The 22,723-nt window shown below is 34.4% G+C and overlaps 2 protein-coding genes and 1 pseudogene across 3 annotated transcripts; all 3 read right to left on the reverse strand.

Annotated features, from left to right (window-relative positions):
- Nucleotides 1-2,711: 2,711 nt before the first annotated feature.
- Nucleotides 2,712-6,948, reverse strand: LOC104779646 (phosphate transporter PHO1 homolog 5). The gene is made up of 12 exons (XM_010504029.3): nt 6,088-6,948; nt 5,346-5,733; nt 5,202-5,250; nt 5,029-5,100; nt 4,800-4,929; nt 4,605-4,725; nt 4,263-4,521; nt 4,076-4,180; nt 3,790-3,984; nt 3,417-3,704; nt 3,206-3,342; nt 2,712-3,091 (listed from the first exon to the last, which is right to left on the reverse strand). Exons 1-12 carry the CDS (start codon nt 6,761-6,763, stop codon nt 2,992-2,994), a joined length of 2,520 nt encoding a protein of 839 aa, XP_010502331.2. The 5' UTR covers nt 6,764-6,948; the 3' UTR covers nt 2,712-2,991.
- Nucleotides 6,949-11,446: 4,498 nt separating this feature from the next.
- Nucleotides 11,447-15,861, reverse strand: LOC104783486 (phosphate transporter PHO1 homolog 6-like; annotated as a pseudogene). Its single transcript, XR_015596105.1, has 11 exons — nt 15,337-15,861; nt 14,633-14,908; nt 14,335-14,416; nt 14,191-14,239; nt 14,024-14,095; nt 13,568-13,697; nt 13,248-13,475; nt 12,972-13,166; nt 12,607-12,895; nt 11,827-11,963; nt 11,447-11,734 (listed from the first exon to the last, which is right to left on the reverse strand). The product of XR_015596105.1 is annotated as a phosphate transporter PHO1 homolog 6-like (transcript).
- Nucleotides 15,862-16,820: 959 nt separating this feature from the next.
- Nucleotides 16,821-21,493, reverse strand: LOC104779647 (phosphate transporter PHO1 homolog 2-like). Its single transcript, XM_087509048.1, has 12 exons — nt 21,118-21,493; nt 20,448-20,789; nt 19,191-19,573; nt 19,044-19,115; nt 18,828-18,957; nt 18,601-18,721; nt 18,247-18,505; nt 18,057-18,161; nt 17,790-17,984; nt 17,381-17,710; nt 17,156-17,292; nt 16,821-17,062 (listed from the first exon to the last, which is right to left on the reverse strand). Exons 1-12 carry the CDS (start codon nt 21,389-21,391, stop codon nt 16,963-16,965), a joined length of 2,448 nt encoding a protein of 815 aa, XP_087365174.1. The 5' UTR covers nt 21,392-21,493; the 3' UTR covers nt 16,821-16,962.
- Nucleotides 21,494-22,723: the final 1,230 nt, after the last annotated feature.

Below are 22,723 nucleotides of genomic sequence, written 5' to 3' on the forward strand. Positions count from 1 at the left end.
GGGTTTTACCGAGAGAAATAAAAATTAATTTCTCTCATAAAAATGGACCAATCAGATTACATGCATTATCATGCACTAATAAAATGGAGTTAGTGGATTAAATGGCGATTAGCGATTGGGGAGTGAGAATCACGCTCCACATGCAAACAAGGAGCTTGCCACTTGTCAAGGCGCACTAAAGGAAAAGAGGGAGAGCTCGAGCCTATAAATAGAGGATGTGAGACTTCATTTCTCACATTTTCTCATTTTCTCTCAAACACTTAAACACAAAAGCTTTGTTTTCTCTCAAAGTCGAGAGAGATCGTCGAGAGAGATCGAGAGAGAAAGAGAGATCATCGACGCTTGCGTCAAGGAAAGATCGAGAGGAGAAGTCGCTTGCATCGAGAGGGAGCCGATAAAAGACGGTGTTGTGTCGAAGCGATCGAGGAGAATCGAGAGTAGACGCTGTTCGCGATCGAAATGATCGAGAAGAGATGCGGTTTTCAATCGAGAGAAAGACGAGAAAGAGATCGAGAACAGACGACGGTTGTGTCGAAAAAGACCGAGAGCGAGACGCACTTATGATCGAAGAAAACCGAGAGAGATTCGGTGGTTGCGGACAAGAGCGGTCGAAGAAGCGGGAAGCTGTTTGACGCGAAGAGGGAGGAGTTTGTCTGATCGAGTGGTGCGGTGAAGTCCAGTAATCATCGACGCGTGAAAGGTTAGTTCTGTGGTTTTGTGTGCGGTGTTGCATGGATCTTTAGATCCTTGCGGTCACCATTTGTGTGTTGCATGTAGACTGGATTCATGGTAGAATCAGTTTAAAGTTGATGCATGCGAAATATGGTAGGATTCATGCTAGATTCATGTTTAAATGCACATAGAATTTGAGCTAGGAATCACCATGAGGAAATGAATTTGGATGCATTTTAAGTAAGATGGAACACTTAAAATTTGGTTAAGAGGATTGCATGCATGATTAAATTGGTAAAGTTCATTTGAATTATTATCGCATAAATTCATGGGAGGTTAGCTTAAATGCTTAAACGAATTTTAAAGGATTTAATTGGTTAACTCAAATGAACTTGCATGCTTAATTGGACTAAGAGGATTTAAGAGATTAAATCAAATGGCCTTGCATGCGTAATTTGGACTTAAGGATTTAAGACGGTTAAATCAATTCGGTAACATGCATATTAGAACTTGTTGCATTAATTTTGCTTAAGTTGCTTAATTTGGTTGCATGCATGTAGAATAATCTTAAGTTGCTTGAATTGTATTTCTTGCTCCTTGTTGATTATTGCATGTCGTATTCTTGCGTGATTTCATGCTTGTTTGCTTGCTTTATCACTGCTTGAATTATGGTGTGTGTTTTATTTTAGCTTAGCCTCCTGAATTTGTTTCTCGAGTCTTAGCTAGAATAGTGTGTCAATCTTCTGTTCCAAATGCGGATGTCACGCGTGAGTTCTCGACGACCACTCGCGCGGGACAATGTCACGGCTAGCTAGCTACTAGTGTGACCGCTACATGACGATGTAGCATATTTGTGGGCTCATGCTGGTTACCTTTGTGGTTTCAGCATGAGAAAGGTTGTGGAACGGGACAGAATTTCGAGGGGCCCTTAGGTGAAAAGAGTCTAGGGTATTTCAAGCGATCCTTGTTGTATTCTAGATGTCTTTGTGTGGTTGATAGGTGAAGGAGTCTAGAGTATTTCAAGTGTTTCTTGTTCATTCAAGATTGTCCTTGCGAGTCGTGTATGAGTTAAGAGTCTAAAGTGTTCTTTAGTCGTCTTTTGATGTGTATAGCGAGTCTAGATCGCCGAGTCGAGTCGTATTGATCTAACCTCTCTCGCTTGTGTGTGGTTTAATTTGCTTCCGCTATTGTTTCTGTTGCGTTGCTTTGATTACTTGCTTTGATTACTTGCTTTGATTACTCGCTTGCTTGCTTGTTTTCTTTGCTTGCCGGGGTAGTCGGGTTGGGGAAAGTAGAATCCTGTTTAGGAGAAAGGGGTACCCAGGCTCACTGAGTAATCTTAGATTACTCATGATATCTTTTTGTCTTGCAGGAAAGCCTAAGTCAGTCTAGAGCTGGAGCAAACATTAGGGTACCAGATAGGGTTTTTCTGTGTTCTTTGTAAAACCCTATATTTTCATAAGTGATTTATGATAAATTATCCGACTATCTTTATATATTGCTTTAATGATTTATTTTCAATGTAATAAACTATTGAAGTAATATATTCGGTTTTCGGGAAAAAGCATGGCAAGTTTGCAAATGATACTCGGCCTTGTCCGGGTCAACACAACGCACCAGGCCGCAAGGGTTGCAAAGCCTAAGTAGTCTCGATTGCGGGTGGAATTGTGCTAGGGAGGACAGGTCGGGAAGTCTGCAGCTTCCGTTCCTCGACTGGATCACCTTGGTGCAGTTCCACATTGTGGCGTCTCGGCGCCGTCCGATGGCCTTTGTGGTCATAGAACGGTTCGGGGACGTTACATGAGGGGTTATCAGAATGTTTTCAATCCGTTTCTGATTATTACTTTGGTTAGTTCTTGGGAGGAATTTGGTTTTTAACTTAGGTCATTGCTTTCTTGATGTCCATGAATGCATCTCAATGAAACTAATTTTTGTGTCTTTTGTTATTGTTCTAAACAAAATTATGTGTTTGCATTTAATTAATAATTATTTTTGCATAGTTGGAGATTAATCACTTAGTTGTAGGGTTATTTCCTCTATACATTAATAACTTTTTATATAATTAAGATAACCCAAAATGTGATATACTGAGTACAATGCTTAATGGAGTCTATCTACCCTACAAGTGTTCCTTCCATTCACCTGCCTCTAGCAAATCAGTGACCCTAATTACTATGGTTAATCTAGCAAATATCCTTTATCCTGAGTGTAACAGCTCCTTGAACTCATTAAACCAGCTTTAGTCTAATCCAATCCTCCTCTCGATGTGGATGAATCGGTCTTAACATAATTATCTAAATCTATAAACCGAAAAAAAAACTAGTTGTCTTTGTCGTCATCCTCGTCGTAGTTAAATGGTAAGGGAACCGTCTTGAATGCTCGATACTTCCCTACATTGTTCAAATGCTCGTTCTCTAACCTGTTATTTTTTTCATTAACAACCCACCAAGAAAGTTATATTATATGTTGTGTGACGGTAAATAGCGTGGATTCATGATGAAAGAAAAATTGCAGAAACCTATGTATTCCTCACCTAAAGAAATTCCATATCCCACGGCGGATAATCTCAAGACTGGCAACAACAGCAACCATCGTTTGTCTGTGCATGAAGGAGAAATTGAAATCCAGAACGGTCTGCAGCCACGCGAATCTGAGCAAGATGTTCAAGATCTGCAAAAAAAGTGTTATATTCAGAGTTTCTCTACGATTCAAAATGATGAGGTTTTTCTATAGTTTGTGCTCACCATTGCGATAAAGTATACTTTCTTCTGAGGGACAAGGAGTTTATCCCTGAGCCACGGGTTTTTTGATGTTCGATTCAGAAGACCCCAGTCATAGACTAAGTCCCAGTAAGTACAGAAAATGGCAGCAATAGCTGAGAAGATCCCAGCTAATATTCTCCAGACAAATTCATGATCCTCGTCAACGACACTGTAAGTTGTCCTTAAGCAGACGGCCACTATAGTCAAGAAGTACTTGAGACCATTGTATCCTTGTTCTGGGTTTTTCTCTTCAAACAGTCGCCTCAAGCACTGCAAACATATAGGGGTTTTTTTAGACAATTATAAATGACGAGAGTTTTGAACGGTTGGATTTCGAGTGAACAAACTTTTTTACCTGAAGGAGACGAGCACCGTATGGGATGACAGCAACAATGAATAAGAAAGCATTGTAGGCACCTGAATCTGCGCAAGTGTTTAATCTATGTTTGTAGTCTCCCCAACCGTAGTGACATATGTAAAATTGGATGCTTCGAAGAGCTTGCACCTGACTTGTTAACTGATCGCCCACCAAGAAATCAGGTAAGGTTACCTGCAGGGGACGTCAAAGTTAACATATAATTGTTATACATTAATCAATATTTCTTTTTCATGATCAATGAAAAAGTTAGTTTTTGTTCTACCTTGTAAAGAGGAGCAGCAAGGCAGTGGAAGAGGCAAGTGAGGAAGAAGAAGCGACTCGAGCGGTAGAAGATGTTGAATGGTAAGACTAGAACTACAAACATAACCTAGATCACAAAATTATTCCGTTATTAGCTTAATATAGCTGAGTTTCGCATTTAGAAGCTGGTTCCGGATTTATAGACTTACAATGAGCAGGAAAAGAGGAAGAAGTTCGGTTAATGCTTGGTAATCTTTGGTTTCAGGGTCAACCTCCATGTCAAGGTTGGCAAGAATACAAAGAAGCGCAAGCACTCCAATGCTTAATCCCACAAATAGAACTTGTCTATAACCAAGTTCAGTTCCGTGCTTAAACCCAAATATGAAAGAGTAATTCACACGATATCGCCTCCAGTAGTATATATTACCAGCATACATAAGTATGTGCAGAACAATGAACCCGAACAAACTGTAAGAATAATCGAAACTATAAGCGCCACCACGAATTTCCGATGTATAGTCATGAGAAGAGAAGAAACATTAGAGTTTTACCTGTAAAGAGGGAACATAGTGTTCATGTACTGTTTCTGGCCTTCTTCCTGCAAAATGTTTCGGGTTCGTATGATCGCGAATAGAGCTACAACTAAAGAAAACAGGCATCCACCCAAGAAACCTGAAACCCAAAAATTCCACATTAGAAATTGACAAACAAAATCTCATGTAGAAATGTATGAATGAAAAGCCCACCTGTGGAAAATGTAATTCGATGTCTTTCTCTTTTAGCTTTCGGTCTCAAGATATTCATTCCTTTTCTCCTGTTAGCATTCACGAAATGCTTTATAAACGTAGCTTCAACACGCTCCACGAGTCTCGTAACCTGTGACAAAAAAAAAAAAAGAGAAAGATCACTTTGAGTAAGATACATACGTTAGTATCAACCAACTGAATCCAAAAAGGCCTTGTGAGAGTTATATACCTCATCAGAGCTGCCAAGGTAAGAGTTATCAATCATTTTCATGTAAGACTTTGAAGCATGTCTTGAAGTTATCTGTTTCAGAGTAATTTCGTCGAACACATTTCAATCATACTCCAAAATTGAAAAAAACAAACCAAAATCAAAATCTCAAAGGCTTAGAAGCCAAATCTTACCTTATCATACTTCTTCAATATCTTCGAAAACGCCAATTCATTCAAAAAGCTGCATCGAATTCGAATCTCAAAATCAATCAATCATAATACTCTTTAAGATTTGATCATCCAATTCAACAACATATACATACGAGTATAACGCACCTGTAGCTTTTAAGTAGTCGAAGCTTCTGATAGAACTCGACGAAGGCGCGTCTGAGCTTCGCTTCGACTCTCCTCAGATTCTCTCTGCTAAATTTAAGCTCCGTCAAATTCGCGACCTGGAGAACACTTTTGATGGTGGAGCGTGGCGTTTCTTTCGTATGGTTCATCTTAACACGATCCAAAACCTCAATCGGAGGTGGCCTTGCCGTTTTCAGCTTACTGATTTCATCATCTTCTACTATAGCGGACACGCCGTTAGCTTCTTCTTTCTCTCCATCATCATCATCGTTTCCATCATCTTCTTCGTCAGAGGATTTACCAGCTTTACTCGATCCTCCTTCCTGTATCGCCTCCATGTGAGCTTGACGATGATGAGCTCCAACCTTCACTGCAACCACAAACCAGAATTAAATTCAAATTTCAATTTCGCTACTCGGTATAATTACGGTTTATTCAAACCGGACATTGTTCTAAGAATGCCAAAACCAGAGAAAAAAAAGAAACAGATCAACTACATTCAATACGGTAAACTGTTCGATAAAAACCGGAATTAATAACCAAAGCGGAGAGAGTCTAAAGAGATGCTGAAAATAAAAACAAGAGTAACGGTTTCGGTTTGACAAAAACCGAAATTAATCAATCAGCCAATTACGGTTCGATAAAACCGGAGTAACAAATCCAAAGAAAGAAACAGATCAGTTTCAATTATGTAGTGAGTGAGATAGGTTTATTATATACTTACTGGTGGTGGATCTAGCACCGGCGGGAGTAGAAGCAGCGACGGCAGCCGCAGAATTAGCAACATCAGAAGCTAAACGAGTCATCTCCACAGTACGTTCCTCCCAAGGCCAACCATCAGGATGCTCAACTTTAACCCTAAACGCGATCAAAGCATCCATCTGCTTCTCAAGCATCACAGCTTCTTTCATCACTTCTTCAACCTTATCTTTATAAAATCTCTCGACTTTGTTGAACTCATCATCTAATCTCCGGAAAAACACGGTCTCGTACTCTCCTCCTTCCTCCGTCGCCATCAAAAACGTCGTCTGGTAACCGTGACTCGCCGAGCGAACCATAATCGGCGCAGTCACCGGCTTAATCCCTTCCTCGAGATCGTCGTCGGAATCTGAGAAATGTCCGATCTGACCACCACTACCGCCGTGTCCGCCGCCGTGGTGGTGTTTCTTTTTCTCCGGCGGTGATGTAGAGATTAAACCGCTGAATGCTCGGTAAAGAGTCATTTTCCGGTGAAGTCCGTCGTGGTGGTGATGATGATGATGACCACCAGCTCCCTGAGGATTGGTTTTGCGTTTGAATTTGATGATTTCTTTAAGCTGAGATTTGAGATAATCATAATCCATGTAAGCTTCGTGCCATTCCGGCACCATCTGAGACGAGAACTCTTTCCCGAACTTCATTTGTCTCAGACAAAATCTTTGTCTGAAATCTAATCTTTGTTAAGTTAATGTTTTTTTAATGTGTGTGGGTGTGTCTGAAGAAGTTGAGTGAAGAAGAAGACAGAGGAAAAATTGATATTGGATGTGGAAAATATTGTGACCGGTCAGTCTATATATATATATAGAATAAGTAAAATAATGGGGTCAATTTCTTCTATTGATTATTCTTTAAAATAATATTTAAAAAATGTGTAAGAAAAAACAAAAAGAAGGGTTATTTTCGAGCTTAGTTGTTATTAGTTGAAACACATTACATTAACCATTGTGTTCAGATGATTGGGCAACCAAAGCGCGTGAGTACGCCCCACCACGGCCCTTAATAGATGGAAACAATAAAACACGCACATCTGATAATAATATTAATTTGTTGAGATTATTCTAAAATAAAAATATCTGAATTATTCTAATTTAAAATATAGAGAAATTTGAGTGAGTATTTTTAATATATTTGCACAAACAAAAATTAAAAAAAATCTACGATTAATTATAAAAAAAAATCTATTTATTATACGAAATCGTTCAATATATTTACCAGAGAGAAAAGAGTTGGCCTTGGGTGCACTAAATTCGAGATGAGTTTGATCATGAGGTGGTGGAGATGGCAATAAAATATGTGAATCGAATGAAATTTTGGTATAGTGTATCATACGGTACAAGTTTCCGAGATCTATAAATGCAGTGATTAAGGATCATAATTATATTTTGTGATCATAATTAGATTTTGTGATTTATATGTAGAAAGAAATCAATATTATATATTGTCATATTGATACTGATATTGATATTGAATGAATGCTTCCAAAATTATACGGGAAGTCGTAAAATTTTTGTTAGTTTCTCTAAACATTTTTATAAAATTTGAAAAGAATAAGAAAGTTTCCAAAAATAGTTAGTTCATACATATATGTAGCTGAACAACATTTGTAATAGTATTTTATATAGATATAACTGAAAATATTTTTGTTTATGCTTGGAATAAATCATGAAACTTGTGACAGTATCCAACAATTTTTGCAAGTTTCCAAAAACATGGAAAATTTTAAAATTCCTGTCATAATTACCGATAACTTTTAACCAAAAATAACAACTAAGGAAAAAGAAAGATGTGTAAGAAAATGATAGTTCAACAAACTAAAATATTACTAAGTCGTGTGCATTTGGTCCGGGTTTTTCTACACCAACTAGATTTTAACTTGCAGTGTAATTTTTTTAAAAATAATAACATTTTAATTTTTTTTGTTTTTTTATATTTAGTTTGTTTTGTTTAATTAAATAATAATTTGTTTGTATTGTCAATTATTAGAAAAATAATAAGGGAAATAAATACATAAATATGTAAATTATAAGCTATTGTCGGATTAAGTCATAATTTTACCAATGATTTAATTGTTTTACAAAATTTTAGTTAAATTACACTGATTTAATATGTCTAATATTCTTATATTAGTTGTATTGACCAAATATTTAAAGGAAGATTTAATTCGTGTTTCAAAACCGAATTAATAATATTTTATATTTATACTAATGTTAATTCAAACTGTCATGTTAATAACATGTCCCGCTATATAACAACAAAGCATCATATTAGTGGTTTAACCCGTATTTCAAAACCGTTATATTAGTGGTTTTGGTTGTGTGTTGTGTTTCGTTTGTGAAGTTGATATTTATATATGGAAAATGCTTGATGAGCAAGGAGTTTACGATCCGTAGTAATAAAAGAGAGATTTTAGTGTTTTTCTATTTGAGTTGATAACATTATCGCAGAATAATATTCAGTTTCTTAACACGGTATATATTATATTAAATATTTTTCTTGATGCTAAAGTTAAATATACCCGATTATTGAGTTTCTAAAGTTAGGTTCTCGTTATATGAACTTTATTAACGTTATAATAATTATTGCGATTGTAATCATTTGTTACTCAAACTCGGCTGTGTCATTTAAATTTAAGAGATCATACAGTTTCTAAAGATCTATTAAAATAGGTTTGAAGATTTTTATGGGATTAAAAATTTAATGTATAGAGTTGTTTTTGGAAAAATCGAAATGTATAGATGTTGTCAAGCTATTTATGGTAATAAATATATCAAATTATGTCGATTTAAATAGTTCCATTAAATAAGTTTTCAGAAATTGTTATTTTAGAAAAATAGTTAGGAGTTAATGTTATAAATAAAACAAATTAAATAACCAAAACTTCTAAGGCATAACACAAAATGTACTTCAAAAATAATAATATAAATTTTATATCGTAACTGTATAGCTTACTTATTTTGTCTTACCAATACCATACTACTGTAGTATATTACCATAGTATTAGTACCCTCTAAATCTAAATCTAAATCATTAGATGATATTTAAAATAATAATAAACGTACAGTGGCCACTTGACTTTTCTCAAGTTAAGAAACTAATCGTATATGATCCTGTGATTAGTTTAGTCTAATCTCTGTATATTTATAATATTGTTTTTATTTTAATGTGTTGGTCAAATATATTATATATATGGACAACGATAGTCTCGAAGGTTTCAAACTTAGATCTAAACGGAAAGTTATCTTAATTTCTTAGTATAGTAATAACTTTGGTCTTAGCCTTTACATATTCTCTTATTTGGTATCGAAATTGCAAACGTGAGTCAAACTATTTGGACTTAAAGTCATCAGTCAATAATAATACATGATTCTCTTTTCGTTTACCATAGGAAAGAATATGGTTTAAGTTATTAAGTATTCCACGAAGAATCAAAGATTACGATCTGACAAAAACGATCCACTTCGTTAAATTCAAAAGATCTTTACTTAGCCACTGAATAGTGAATAGAATGTATGAGTCAACGTATAAAAAGTCCAGTCTCCAAAAAAATATTTAAAAAACCAAAAATTAACTGAAACTAATGAGATAGAAACACTGCTTAATTGTTAATCAAACGGTCAATAACATAATTTTAATAAAAGTCGAGTAATAAAATTAGATACATTCTCATAGTTTCTGTATACTTAATGGCCAACCAGTCATTGCGCGTCTTCCTCTACCTTTTTTTGTTTTCTTCTTCTTTGTTGTTTTCCTATATCTTTTTGCATGTGTACGTTGGACTCACTCATGCATTTTGTTTATTGAATTGACTTCTCTTTTTCTTTTAGTCCGTTCTCTTTACATTTTGTATGCACTCTTTATCTCACCACTAGTAAGGCCTCTTTTCTGTGTTGGTGGACTTAGACGTGTTTTGTTTTCATCGTTAGCTTGCTTTTGCCTTGCATTCCCAAAGCGTTTTTGGTGGTAGGCTTCAATACGTTGATGGGACATAACAATTTTGGCTGCTTCTAGAAAAAATTGTCGGGGATGGATTGAAAGACTCTCGTGACTCGTGACTCGTGTCGAGCTATGACTCAGGTGCGGGTTTTAGTGACCGATATCAACTGCTCTTACGAAAATTTCTGAAATCGGTTGACGTAACTATCTCTTGTATTAATTAGTTCTTGATTTGCGCTGTGCATGACGTACGCAGTTTTTTCTCAAGCATTAAATTGTCCAGTAAATCCCAAAAATCTTACCGAATCAAATTATTTAGAAATTGATAATATGTTAATATAACCCAAAACGATAACTGTACTGAAAACTAAGAAAAAAATGGCACTATTGAGTATTTCAGACTTTCAGTGTCTTTACAGATGATACAGTTTAGAATTTACTAAGAAAAATCGGAGTTTTCGGATCATATTGGTTAGTTGCATCATAAATGCTAAATCAAATATAACATTATTGGTTATATGCTAAATCACAACTCTTCCAATGATTTACTATTTGCCATGAGTCACTTGTTGATAAGTCTAGTTCCAACTTCCAAGCGATTTTTAGTTTAAATTCAATGCGACCATATCCATCAACTTTGATTCGGAACATGTGACATGAAACCTTATGCTGTATTATTTTATTCGTTTTGATAATAAAGTCCTGGGTATAGTATCTATACAAATCATAAGATAAAATTAGTATGTGACCGGAAAGAAACGTTTAGTTTTTTAATACTACTTTTTGTAATTTATTACTTATTTGCGGAATTTGTTTGTGTATAGATGAATACAAAGCCAAGTTTTGTTTTAAAAATAATATACAAAGGCAAGTGAACACAGTTCAATTTTTTTATGTTAATAAAAATTTATATACCAAGTTTGAAAGGAATTTAAATCGAATATGTTTTTTTCGTAAATTGATACATATGTCAACCTTCATTGTATAAAAAGGATCTAAATTCTAACAGTAACTATTTAAAACTGTAACATGTTTTACATATACCATATTAATATTAATCTATTACCACATTCTTTGTCCAATACTATAATTTAATTACACTTTTTTTAATGCAAGGATTAAAAAGTGGAATCTATCTATAACTTTCATCATGTTAAAGATATTTTTCGTACCTTTGTTACTTGTTAGGAAGTTTGCGGGTGTGAATCTCAACTTTACACGTCTCCTTTTCTCGTTTTTTTCAAGTGATAATAATTCTTCATAAAAGAGAAGAAAGTTATTCAGTACACGACACGACGATAAAAGAAAAAGTACAGTGTATAGTGTTGGTGTACATTGTCCAAAAGAAGGAGAAAGATATATAAATCATAAATATTAACACGAGTAGTACAAATGTATAATGATCGAATTTTGTTGACTAGTTTGTGAGACTTGTCACTCATGTAGATTTGATCGTAAATTGACTAATGTCCTTTTCGTATAGATACATACATACATTTGGGATAATATTAATATCATTATCAACTACTACAGCAGATTAGATGACCACCTAAGGGCAAGCAAGGATGGCTACAATCTAATCAACAAACATTTACTGGTCCACTTCGTAGTTGAATGGTAATGAAATGGTCTTGAAAGCTCTGTACTTACCAACATTGTTTAAATGTTCGTTCTCTAACCTGTTTTTTAAGAACCAAGATTAATTTTATAATTAAAACGCGACTAAAAAGTCTCGGAAAAAAAAGTAATCTAAAGCGTATTAGTAAGTAACCTGAAGAAGTTCCATAATCCACGACGAATGATCTCAAGACTTGCCACGACAGCAACCACTGTTTGTGTGTGCATGGACTCGAATTTGAAATGTAACACCGTTTGCATCCACGCAAAACTCAGCACCACGTTTATCACCTGCATTTGAAAAATCAGTTGTTCCTACTTCCTCTTGAAATATATATATTTCTAAAAAAAAATTGAAACTTAATAATGCCTAGGATATTATGGTGGTCTAGTCTTGTCCTGGACAGGTCTACACGCTGGCTAGCCCTGATCTAATCCGTATAGAGACAAAACTAGGATCTCGTGCATTTCTGATATATTCGATCAAGTAATTTATATGTAAAGGTTGGATATGAGTATTTATTATTAATTACTATTATTCAGGTAAAGATTAGATACAGTATCACACTGGAACTCTCATCATATGATGCTCAAATTCATGTAATCTGGTTACGTGGTTTCATATTTGATATGTTTCCATTCCCATTGGATTTTTACAACATAACTACATACGGGGATCATGTCATTGGGGTTATATCTGGATATGATTGGTAACCCCTATTCCGAAATGGATAGCCATAGTTAAAAATCTCTAGGGAATTTGGGGGCCATGCTAATGCTACAAATTTTCTATGTATGTATTAGGTTAGCCGCGGTTGATTTAGGCTTAAACCTAAACGTCAACGTCAGTCATATCAGATTTATGAAATATCAGGACCGGGCACGGTACCGACAATACCAAGCTGGGTGGTCCTAATAATGTTCTAAAACTCACCATAGCGATGAAGTACACTTCCTTGTATGGGACGAGAAGATTATCACGTAGCCATGGATTCTTGGATGTTCGGTTAAGAAGTCCCCAATCGTAAACCAAGTCCCAATATGTACAGAAAACCACTGCCATAGCCGAGGTAATACCACCTAACAATCTCCAAATAATTTGACGGTCTTTTTCGCCATCGACTTCATAAGCCATCCCTAAGCATACAGCTACTACTATCAAAATGTACTTGAAACCATTATACCCTTGTTCTATGTTTCTCTTCAAACATCCGCCTCATACACTACACAACTATAAGAATGTCAGAAAAGATTTATTTGAAAAATAAAATAAAATTAGTAGAGATCAATTTTGTGCACCTGAAGGAAGCGAGAAAAAAATGGGAAAGCAGCAACAATGAATAGGAAGGTATTGAAGACTTGTGAGTCTACACAAGTGTTTTTTCTTTGTTTAAAATCTCCCCAACCGTAGTAACATATGTAAAACTCAATACTTCTAAGAGTTTGCGCTTGGCTGCATAATTGATCTGCCAAGAAGAAATCGGGTAATGTCACCTGCATGGAGAAAGCAATAGTGATATATTTGTTAAAATATTTAATTTTTATTGATAATTCGGTTGAGTTTCAATTTTTTACCTTGTAAAGAGGAGCAGCAAGGATGTGAAAGAAGCTTGTGAGGAAGAAGAAGCGACTCGATAGTTAGAAAATGTTGAATGGTAAGATTAGAACTACGAACATAGCCTAATTTACATCACGCAGTATTATTCATATATTGTTTTTGACCATCATCTTGTAAAATGTTTCGGGTGCGTATGATAGCAACAAGAGCCACTATAAGAGAAAACATGCATCCACCCAAGAAACCTGAAACATCATTTCTCATAAAGAACATGTAAAGAAATTGAGAAAGCAAAGCATGAAAGAGAGAAAATGACATAAGAGAGTAAGAATTGTACCTGTGGAAAATGTTAGTCGGTGTCTCTCTCTTTTAGGTTTTGGCCGCAAGATGTTCATTCCTTTTGTTCTGTTACCATTCGTGAAATGCTTTATGAATGTAGCTTCAATATTCTCCATTAGTCTCATAACCTATGACAAAGGAAGAGCCGAAGAGCAATAGAAGATATATCAATATATAAGGATAAACAGAGAAGCTAGAATTAAACTGGTTAATAAGTTATTATTCTATAATTTGGGATTGACTCAACAATTATCACTGCCTCGTTACGTTCAATGGATCTTTCTATTGAATTTTAGAAGATAATGTTCTTCATCAAATCCATCAAGTATTGTTTTTTTTTTTTTTTTTTGGTAGGAAGTGTTGTTTATAATATTTCATATCTCACATAGTCAAATTCATCTATAAAATTAACATATATTTCTTTAACAAATTTTTTTTAGAAAACTAATCTTACCTCATCAGAGCTTCCAAGGCAAGATTTATCAACCATTGTCATGTAAGACTTAGCAGCATCCCTTGAAGTTATCTTTATAGAACACATTTTCACATATGATATATAACAAATTAACTCCATAACAAAAAAAATCATGAACTCAAAATATCTTCTCTAACGAATCTAACCTTATCATATTTCGTCAATATCTTCGAAAGCGCCAACACATTCAAGAAGCTGCATATATGTTTTAATAATTCAAATCTCAGATTTAATTAAAAAATATAAATCACCTCGTTGATCTCAGATCGAAGGTGTAAAATGATACGCACCTATAGCTCTTGAGATACCAAAGCTTCCTATGGAACTCGACAAAGGCGCATATTAGCTTCTCCTCGATTTTCCTTAGGTTATCTCCAGAGCCGGCCAAGAGGCCAAGCAAGCCAAGCATTGGCTTGCGGCCGTGCATATAAATAGAAACTTTCGGCCGTTTTCAATAAAAGTTTTTCTTAGACCAGTGGTTAAGTTGTACTAATATTAGCACTACCTCTCAGGTTTGACCCCCATGAGCTGCAATTAGTTTTTTTTTTTTTTTTTTTTGCTTATAGCCCTAAAAAGTTGAGCGCCAGCTCTGGTTATCTCTGCTGAATTTGAGCTCCGTCTGGTTCAAGACCTTGAGAACGCCTTTAGTAGTGGACCGAGGCGTTTCGTTCGTGTTGTTGATCTTAATGCTATCTAAAGCCTCGATCGGAGCGGGCTTTGAAGCTTTCATCTTGCTAAAGTCATTGACCGGTGTGAGGAATATATTGTTATCTTCTTCTTCGTCAGTATTATTAATGTCATTTTCATCGTATCGACCAGCTCGACTGGAACCTCCTTCCTCTATGGCCTCCATGTGAACTTTCACAAACGGTCAAATTTCAAATTTGGTGAGTTTGGTATTGTTACTGTTCATTTGAATATAACGCAAACTAGAAAGAGAGTTTTTTTTTTTGTGAACCTTACTAGAAAGAGAGTATAATCTAATTTTTTCTTAGAGGTGGACAAACTTGAACAAAATATATATATATATATATATATATATTAACAATTTCATTTCATTTTCATTGCTATTATTTATTAGACTGGGAATAAGAATTTCTGAGGGTCAAATTTGAAACAAAAATGAATATATGAAAAACCACAAAGAAAAAGATATATTTTATAGTAAGAGTTACATGAGATCTTCATGATATTTTTATTATTATTTCATGTATATATTTAGATACAAGGGTTTTTAATTAGATTATCAATTATTGGGTTTATTAACATTAAATATTTGATATTTCACTTACTAGATGTGTTTTTGGCGAGCTCCGCCCGAGAAACCGCGACATGCGAGGCCAAGCGAGCCATCTCTACCGTACGTTCCTCCTCCATCTTACACCGAAACGCGATTAAATCATCCATCTGTTTGTTAAGCACCGCGGCTTCTTTCACCACCTCCTCCACTTTCTCTCTATAGAATTTCTCAACTTTGTTGAATTCGTCGTCTAGTCGCCGGAAAAACACCAACTCATACTCTCCTCCTTTCTCCGCCGTCATCAAAAACGTTGTCTCGTACCGTTGACTCGCCGTAGAACTCACCTGAATCGGCGGCGTCGTTGTTCCATCGTTAATCTCGACCACTGTTGAAGAAGGGCTCATCTGACGGCAACCACCACCGCCGTGACGATTGGATTTGCGTTTGAAACGGTTGATATCTTTGACAAGGGTTTTGAGATACTTGTAATCCACGTAAGCTTGTTGCCACTCTGATACCATCTGTGATGAAAATTCTTTTCCGAATACCATTTTTTGTTCCTCCGTTTTTTTTCTTTTCTTTCGAATAGTATTTGTTAATTTGTGAACCTTCATCAGTGTGAATGTGATATACTTATAGAATGAATGTGTCAAATTTTTTGAATTTGACCTTACATTGATTGAAAATATTTTAGTGTACTTGAGTCAATTAGCTAAATTAGGAAACTACTTGTAAAGTTATTAGAAAATTAAATGAAATGAGACTATATACTATATAGTGTGGAAAATAACTATATCAAGTCAATATGTGAATCAAAAATATACCAATGTCAAATGAACTCGAAAACATCGGTTATCAGAACTAAAACATGTTTTGGTTCCGTAATAGGGGGAGAAAATGTCTATGTGCAATGTATTAAACGTTTTTGCTGTCTATAGTTAATGTCATCTTGAAAGACTTGAATCAAAATTTAAGGCACTCTATAAATCATCTAAAGAAAAACAGTTGATAAACGCTTATAATTTTTTAAAATGGGGTTTAAAGTTTTTGTTGTTTAGGTATTGTTATTAGGTTTATGTACCTTTAGAAAGTGATATTAGGTTTGCTACTTTTTAAAAGATGTTATTATGTAAAAGACCATTTTTTCATTGTTTTAAATATATTTAAAGTATTATTAGGTACTTTTAAAAAGTGTAATTAGGTTTAGGATATTTTTAAAAAAGTTTTAGATGTAGTATTGTAATGAAAGTAATATTTAACATCGAAGTTTTGACCCAGTTTATGAAAAACAAATTATAATATAATGAAGAAGTAATATTTTACAATTTTTTTTTTCAATTGTCTTATGATACTCATGTAATATATAAGGGATTTTTCTTTTCAAAGATATAGCTTGAAATTTGTGTTGACCACCGTTTCATAAGAGATAAGACTTGCCAATTGTCACATGCACGTCTTTTTTAATGCGGCCTTGTCTATCCAAAGCCGAGGACAGTAGTGAGTTGAGCATATTGAAATATACCACAAAAGGCCTACTTACCATAATTAAAATCGGTATGATAAACTGCATTGTTTTGTTAGCAAAAGTGTTCACATTTTTCGTTGGTTTTGTATAGTTTGATACAAACTTCAATTTTATGTTGACTATGTATAAGAAAGTTTTGGCTTCTGTAAGCATTTAGTCCTCTTTTTCATCGTCTTCATCGTAGTTGAACGGTAGTGGAACTGACTTGAACGCTCGGAACTTCCCCACATTATTCAAATGCTCATTTTCTACCCTGTTTTAAATAAAAATTAAACTTTCAAAAAAACCATCATAGAAAGAAAAGGTGAAGAAGAAACCAAAGTAACAATGTGTATAGTAAGTAGACCTGAAGAAATTCCACATCCCACGTCGAATAATCTCAAGAGAAGCCATAACCGCAAGCGTCGTCTGCTTATGCATGAACTTAAATTCGAAATTCAGTACCGTTTGCAACCACGCGAATCTCAACACAACGTTCAAGATCTGCAGTTTAGTTTTCAAGAATTCAGTTTTTTTTTTTTTCTCTATGCTTTGGAGATTATATAATCTAAGATGTTTTATATGCACTTACCATTGCGATGAAGTATACTTTTTTCTGTGGGATGAGAAGTTTATCCCGAAGCCATCGGTTTCTAGATGTTTTGTTCAGAAGTCCCCAATCATGAACAAAGTCCCAGTATGTACAAAAAACAGCAGCGAGAACTGAGGAAGCACCAGCTAACACTCTGAGTTTGAAATGTAATGTAGGATTCTTCAATATATTCTTCGCTATAGGATCCTTCCAGTTTTTTTCTTCAAAACTATAAGCTGTTCTTAGACAAACAGCTATTATTGTCAACAAGTACTTGACTCCGTTGTATCCTTGATCAAGGCTTCTTTCCTCAACCATTCGTCGCATGCACTGCACCAATTGAACAGCAGATATAATATCATTGAATTGCTCTGGATATGTTGTGTCTTTTGAAGAAACTTTTTTGTACCTGAAGGAGGCGGGAAAGATATGGAATTACTGCAACAATGTATAAGGAATAGTTGTAGATGTTTGAGTCTTCGCAGGTGCTTTTTCTTTTTGTGAAGTCTCCCCAACCGTAGTAGCATATGTAGAAGTTGATGCTTCGAAGAGCTTGTACTTGACTAGTTAACTGATCTCCTAAAAAGTAATCAGGTAACGTTACCTGCATTGAGAAAGCATTAGTAACCATATATGATTATCAACATTGATAAGCCGTTAGATTTATGTATTTTACCTTGTAAAGAGGAGCAGCAAGGCAGTGAAACAGACATGTAAGGAAGAAGAACCGACTCGAGCGGTACAGAAAATGGAATGGCAAGATCAAAACTACAAACAAAGCCTAAAAGAAACATCATATAGAGTTAGGATCTTCATATAGCTGAGATTCTATTAAAAGAACTAAATATTTGGATTTACGGACTTACAACAAGAAGGAAAAGAGGAAGAAGTTCCGTTAATTCTTTGTAATTTTTGGTTTTGGAGTTTACTTGCATATCAAGATTTCCAAGAATACAAAGCAACGCAAACGTTCCAATGGTGAATCCAAGAAACAGAACTTGTCTGTAACCAAGTTCAGTTCCTTGCTTGTAGCCAAATATAAAGGCATAATTTACTCGATAACGCTTCCAATAGTATATATCAATAGCATACATAGTTATGTGAAGCACGATGAACCCGAACAAGCTGTAGGCACAACAGAGAAGTAAAAAATGCATATAAACAACAAATTTTTAACCTGAAAATGAAATTTGTAGGAGAAGAGTCAAAGTAAGTTTTACCTATAAAGAGGGAACAAAGTATTCATGTAGTCTTCATAGGCTTCATTGGAAGAGGCTTTCCGGGTTCGTATGATAGTGACAAGAGCCACAATAAGAGAAAACACACATCCAGCAGAGAAACCTGAAACCAAATTCCTCGTAAGCCCAAAAAAAAAAAAAAAAAAAAAAAAAAAAAACTGACAAGAGAAACATTGAAAACACACAAAAACAGAGCTTTATGAATGTACCAGTGGAAAATGTAACTCGGTGTCTCTCTCTTTTCATTTGAGGTCGTAAGAAGTTCATTCCTTTTCTCCTATTACCATTTGCAAAATGCTTTATGAATGTAGCTTCAACACGTTGTATGAGTTTCACAAGCTACGAATATAAGAGAAGATGATCAATACAAGAATCGAAAACAGAGGAATCAAAATGGAGTTACTAAACTTAGTCAAGCTGCTCACCTCATCAGAGCTTCCGAGATATGAATTATCAACCATTTTCATGTAAGACGTTGAAGCGTTCCTTGAAGTTATCTGTTTCAGAGCACCTTTCAGTCATACTTTAAACCCCAAAAATCAAAATCTCAAAGTCTTAAACCAATCTTTTACCTTATCATACTTCTTTAATATCTTCGAGAAGGCCAAAACATTCAGAAAACTGTAGCTTTTGAGGAGACGAAGCTTCTGGTAAAACTCGACGAAGGCGAATTTGAGCTTCTCTTCGACTTCGTTCAGATTCTGTCTGTTGAATATGATCTCGTTTTGGCTTGAGGAATGGAGAACGCCTTTGATGGTGGAACGAGGCGTTGCTTTAGTGTTGTTGATCTTGATGTGATCTAGAACCTCGATTGGTGCTGGCCTCGCACCTCTCACCTTGTTCAAGCTGCTTGTTTTCACGTCCACGGAGCCGTGATCTTCATTTTCGTCGTCTCTGTTGAAGCTTCCTTCTTGAATTGCCTCCATGTGAGCTTGAGCTTGAGCTCGAGGCTTCACTGTAACCAAACGCGAGGTATATATTTAAATTATCAAATTTCAAATTGGGTGATTCGGTTTACGATCAAAAGCTAATTAAATTGGATTTAAATATTTTATCGTTGAGAGTGTTCAAACAAGATTACTACAGAAAACATTAGAAAATGGTGATTAACTGATTTAAAATATATACTTTTTATGTTTGACAAAAAAAAAAACTTTTTATATAAAATTAAGTAAAAAAAAAATTATTGAAAAAAAATTTAAAAAGTAGTATATAGCTGCCGAAAAGAATTAATACTAACAAGTTGAAATTATTAACTGAAAATGCGTTGAAAATGGAAATAGTGTAAAAACTAAAAAGTTAATGATATAAAATAGTTCGATTTGTTTTAGAGCCAATTAGTTGAGTTTGATACGAACTACATTTCTAATTATTAGTAGTAGATTCATTGACAAAAACAAATATTAAAGTGGTCCTTAATCTCTGATTAATGCGTATGAATTCATTTCAAAATACACTTGGCATTCCTCAGTTCCTCATTATTTTCTGTAAAAATTTTCAAACACAATTAAAATTTTACAGATTTTCCTAAACGTAAAGTTGCAATATATATATATATATATATATTAGATATAATTACGCACAAATAGTTACAACTTACAAACTAAATATATAGTTTAATATTTTAACTTTTTATCTTTACTCTTAAGTTGATTTAATCCAGTTTTATTATTTCATAATAACCCAATTATTTTTATTTTATTTACCCCAATTTGGCAAAATTTACTGCATGTTGAAAAAAATTTGATTTTTTTTCTTTGAACAACCCTGCGTGTTGAAAAAAAAACTGATAAAATTACTCTAAAATTAACAGCATTTGAGTATCTTACTGGTTCGAGTTCTGGCGGGTGTAGAAGCAGCGATGGCTGCAGTCGAAGTCGCAACATCAGAGGCCAAACGAGACATCTCTACCGTCCGTTCCTCCCATCCCCAACCAACAGGATTCTCAACCTTAACCCTAAACGCAATAAGAGCATCCATTTGCTTATTAAGCATAATTGCATCCTTCAATACTTCTTCCACTTTCTCTTTATAGAACTTCTCAATTCTATTGAACTCATCGTCAAGTCGCCGGAAAAAAACCAATTCATACTCTCCTCCTTCCTCTGCCGTCATTAGAAACGTTGTCTCTAGTCCATGACTCGCTTTGTTAACAAGTATCGGAGCCTTACCTGTTAGGAGTCCCACATCGAAAAGTTAAACAATAATACAATATACTCCATCCGTTTCAAAATATAAGATGTTTTGAATAAAGCATGCAGATTAAGAAATAACTATTTTAAAAAAATTTAACCAATCATAAACAAGACTGCATAAGATAAAATATTAAACTAATCTAAAAGTTACATAGAAATTTAAAAACATCATATATTATGAAACAAAAAACTTTTCTAAAAACATCTTATATTATGAAACGGAGGGAGTATAATACATGAAAAAGATGTATGTAGACCAATTATCTCATTACTACTTAGCTTTGAGTCAGAAGCTTAAGAGTACCTTCCTCGATGTCAGTTTCTGAAGCATAGTTGGATTGGCCGGAGCTTTGTCTTTTCTTTCCCGGTGTTTGGACAAGACCGCTAAATGCTCGGTATAGAGTCATTTTCCGACTAAGTCCTTCACCGGAGACCGCATGATGTGGAGGAGGAGGAGGGTTGGTTTGCTGTTTGAGTTTGATGATTTCTTTGAGAAGGGTTTTGAGATAATCGTAGCTTATATAAGCTTGTTGCCACTCTGGTACCATTTGTGACGACAATTCTTTACCGAACTTCATCTTAATCTTTCTAGATTTGTTGTTTTGAAATCTTTCTTTGTTGTTGTGTCTGAAAGAAAGACCGAAGAAGTTTATATATACAACTGAATAAGAAAGCAATTCAAGTGTTATGACTTAATTATGATCAATTGTATACAACTATACATGATAGTTATAGTTTAGTTGTTCAAAAAAAAAAGAAAAAAAAAAGATAGTTATATTGTTTGTTGGAAGATACGACCCAGTCGATAGTTTTGTGGAGCAAAAATAATATTTGTCTCTTGTTGTTACATAAAGACAATAGTATATGACAAGTGTAGTTTTAAAAAAAAAAAAAGAGATTGTTTCACAAGACATTGAGCCACTTATAAAAATTGTCGCTCGAGTGATGCAATAGTCAATACAAATTGCGAGTAGCAAAGAATTACCGATCGACCATGTGGAATTAAATGATCCACGATATAATTAATCGAGGTTTCAATATCTCTAGTTGCTTGACATTTGACAAACATAAATAATGCAGTTCTACCAAATTTTACTAGTATTAAATTGTCTACGACATGATTAATGGAGGTTTCAATCGATTACACAAATTAATTAAACACTACCATTCATGTGTATTTATATCAATTACCATTCTGATCCAATGACGATCTTAAAGCTTTCCCATGCATACATTGTGATCTTTCCTACAAGTTCTATGTATAGTTATTATTTTCTGTTATTTATACAATTGATAGCAATTTTAAAAATATACATCGATTTATAGGTTAGTCTATAATCTATTATATCAAAGTTAAATGTCTTTCAGTATTGTATATATTTTTGTGTTCAACCGTCTTTCAGAATTTATATATAGTGTATATTTTCTGAATAACGTTTTTAATATTAATTCGACGACACAATCGCTAAAATGTCTCAATTTGAGTTACATGTATACGTTAATTAACCAAGTCATTGCTCTGTATAGGATATCGATATATATCTTAACCATCAATGTTATGTGTCGCTTATATAATTGTGCATATTATATTTATATTAGTTAGACTAGTTTCCACTTTCCATAAATAACGATAGAAAAATACTGAAAATTCTTTGATATTTTTGAATCTATCAATATACGTAAGCCGTTTACCATTACCATTGTAACAAAGTCGTCTTAATATTTTAATACAAACATTACCCATTGTGGACGAGTCAAGGTCAAGCTCAAAATCGTCACGTAAAAAGAAAATGTTAATCCGTACAAATACTATTTGTTTTTATATCAACAGAGAAGAAGTGCTTTCAATAATGAGTAAGAAAAAAATTTGTTGGCTGGCAACAAAAGTCTTCTAAATCATATTAATAAAC

This window comes from Camelina sativa, chromosome 4 (genome assembly GCF_030686135.1).
Source record: "Camelina sativa cultivar CO46 ecotype springtype chromosome 4, ASM3068613v1".
Taxonomy (NCBI): domain Eukaryota; kingdom Viridiplantae; phylum Streptophyta; class Magnoliopsida; order Brassicales; family Brassicaceae; genus Camelina; species Camelina sativa.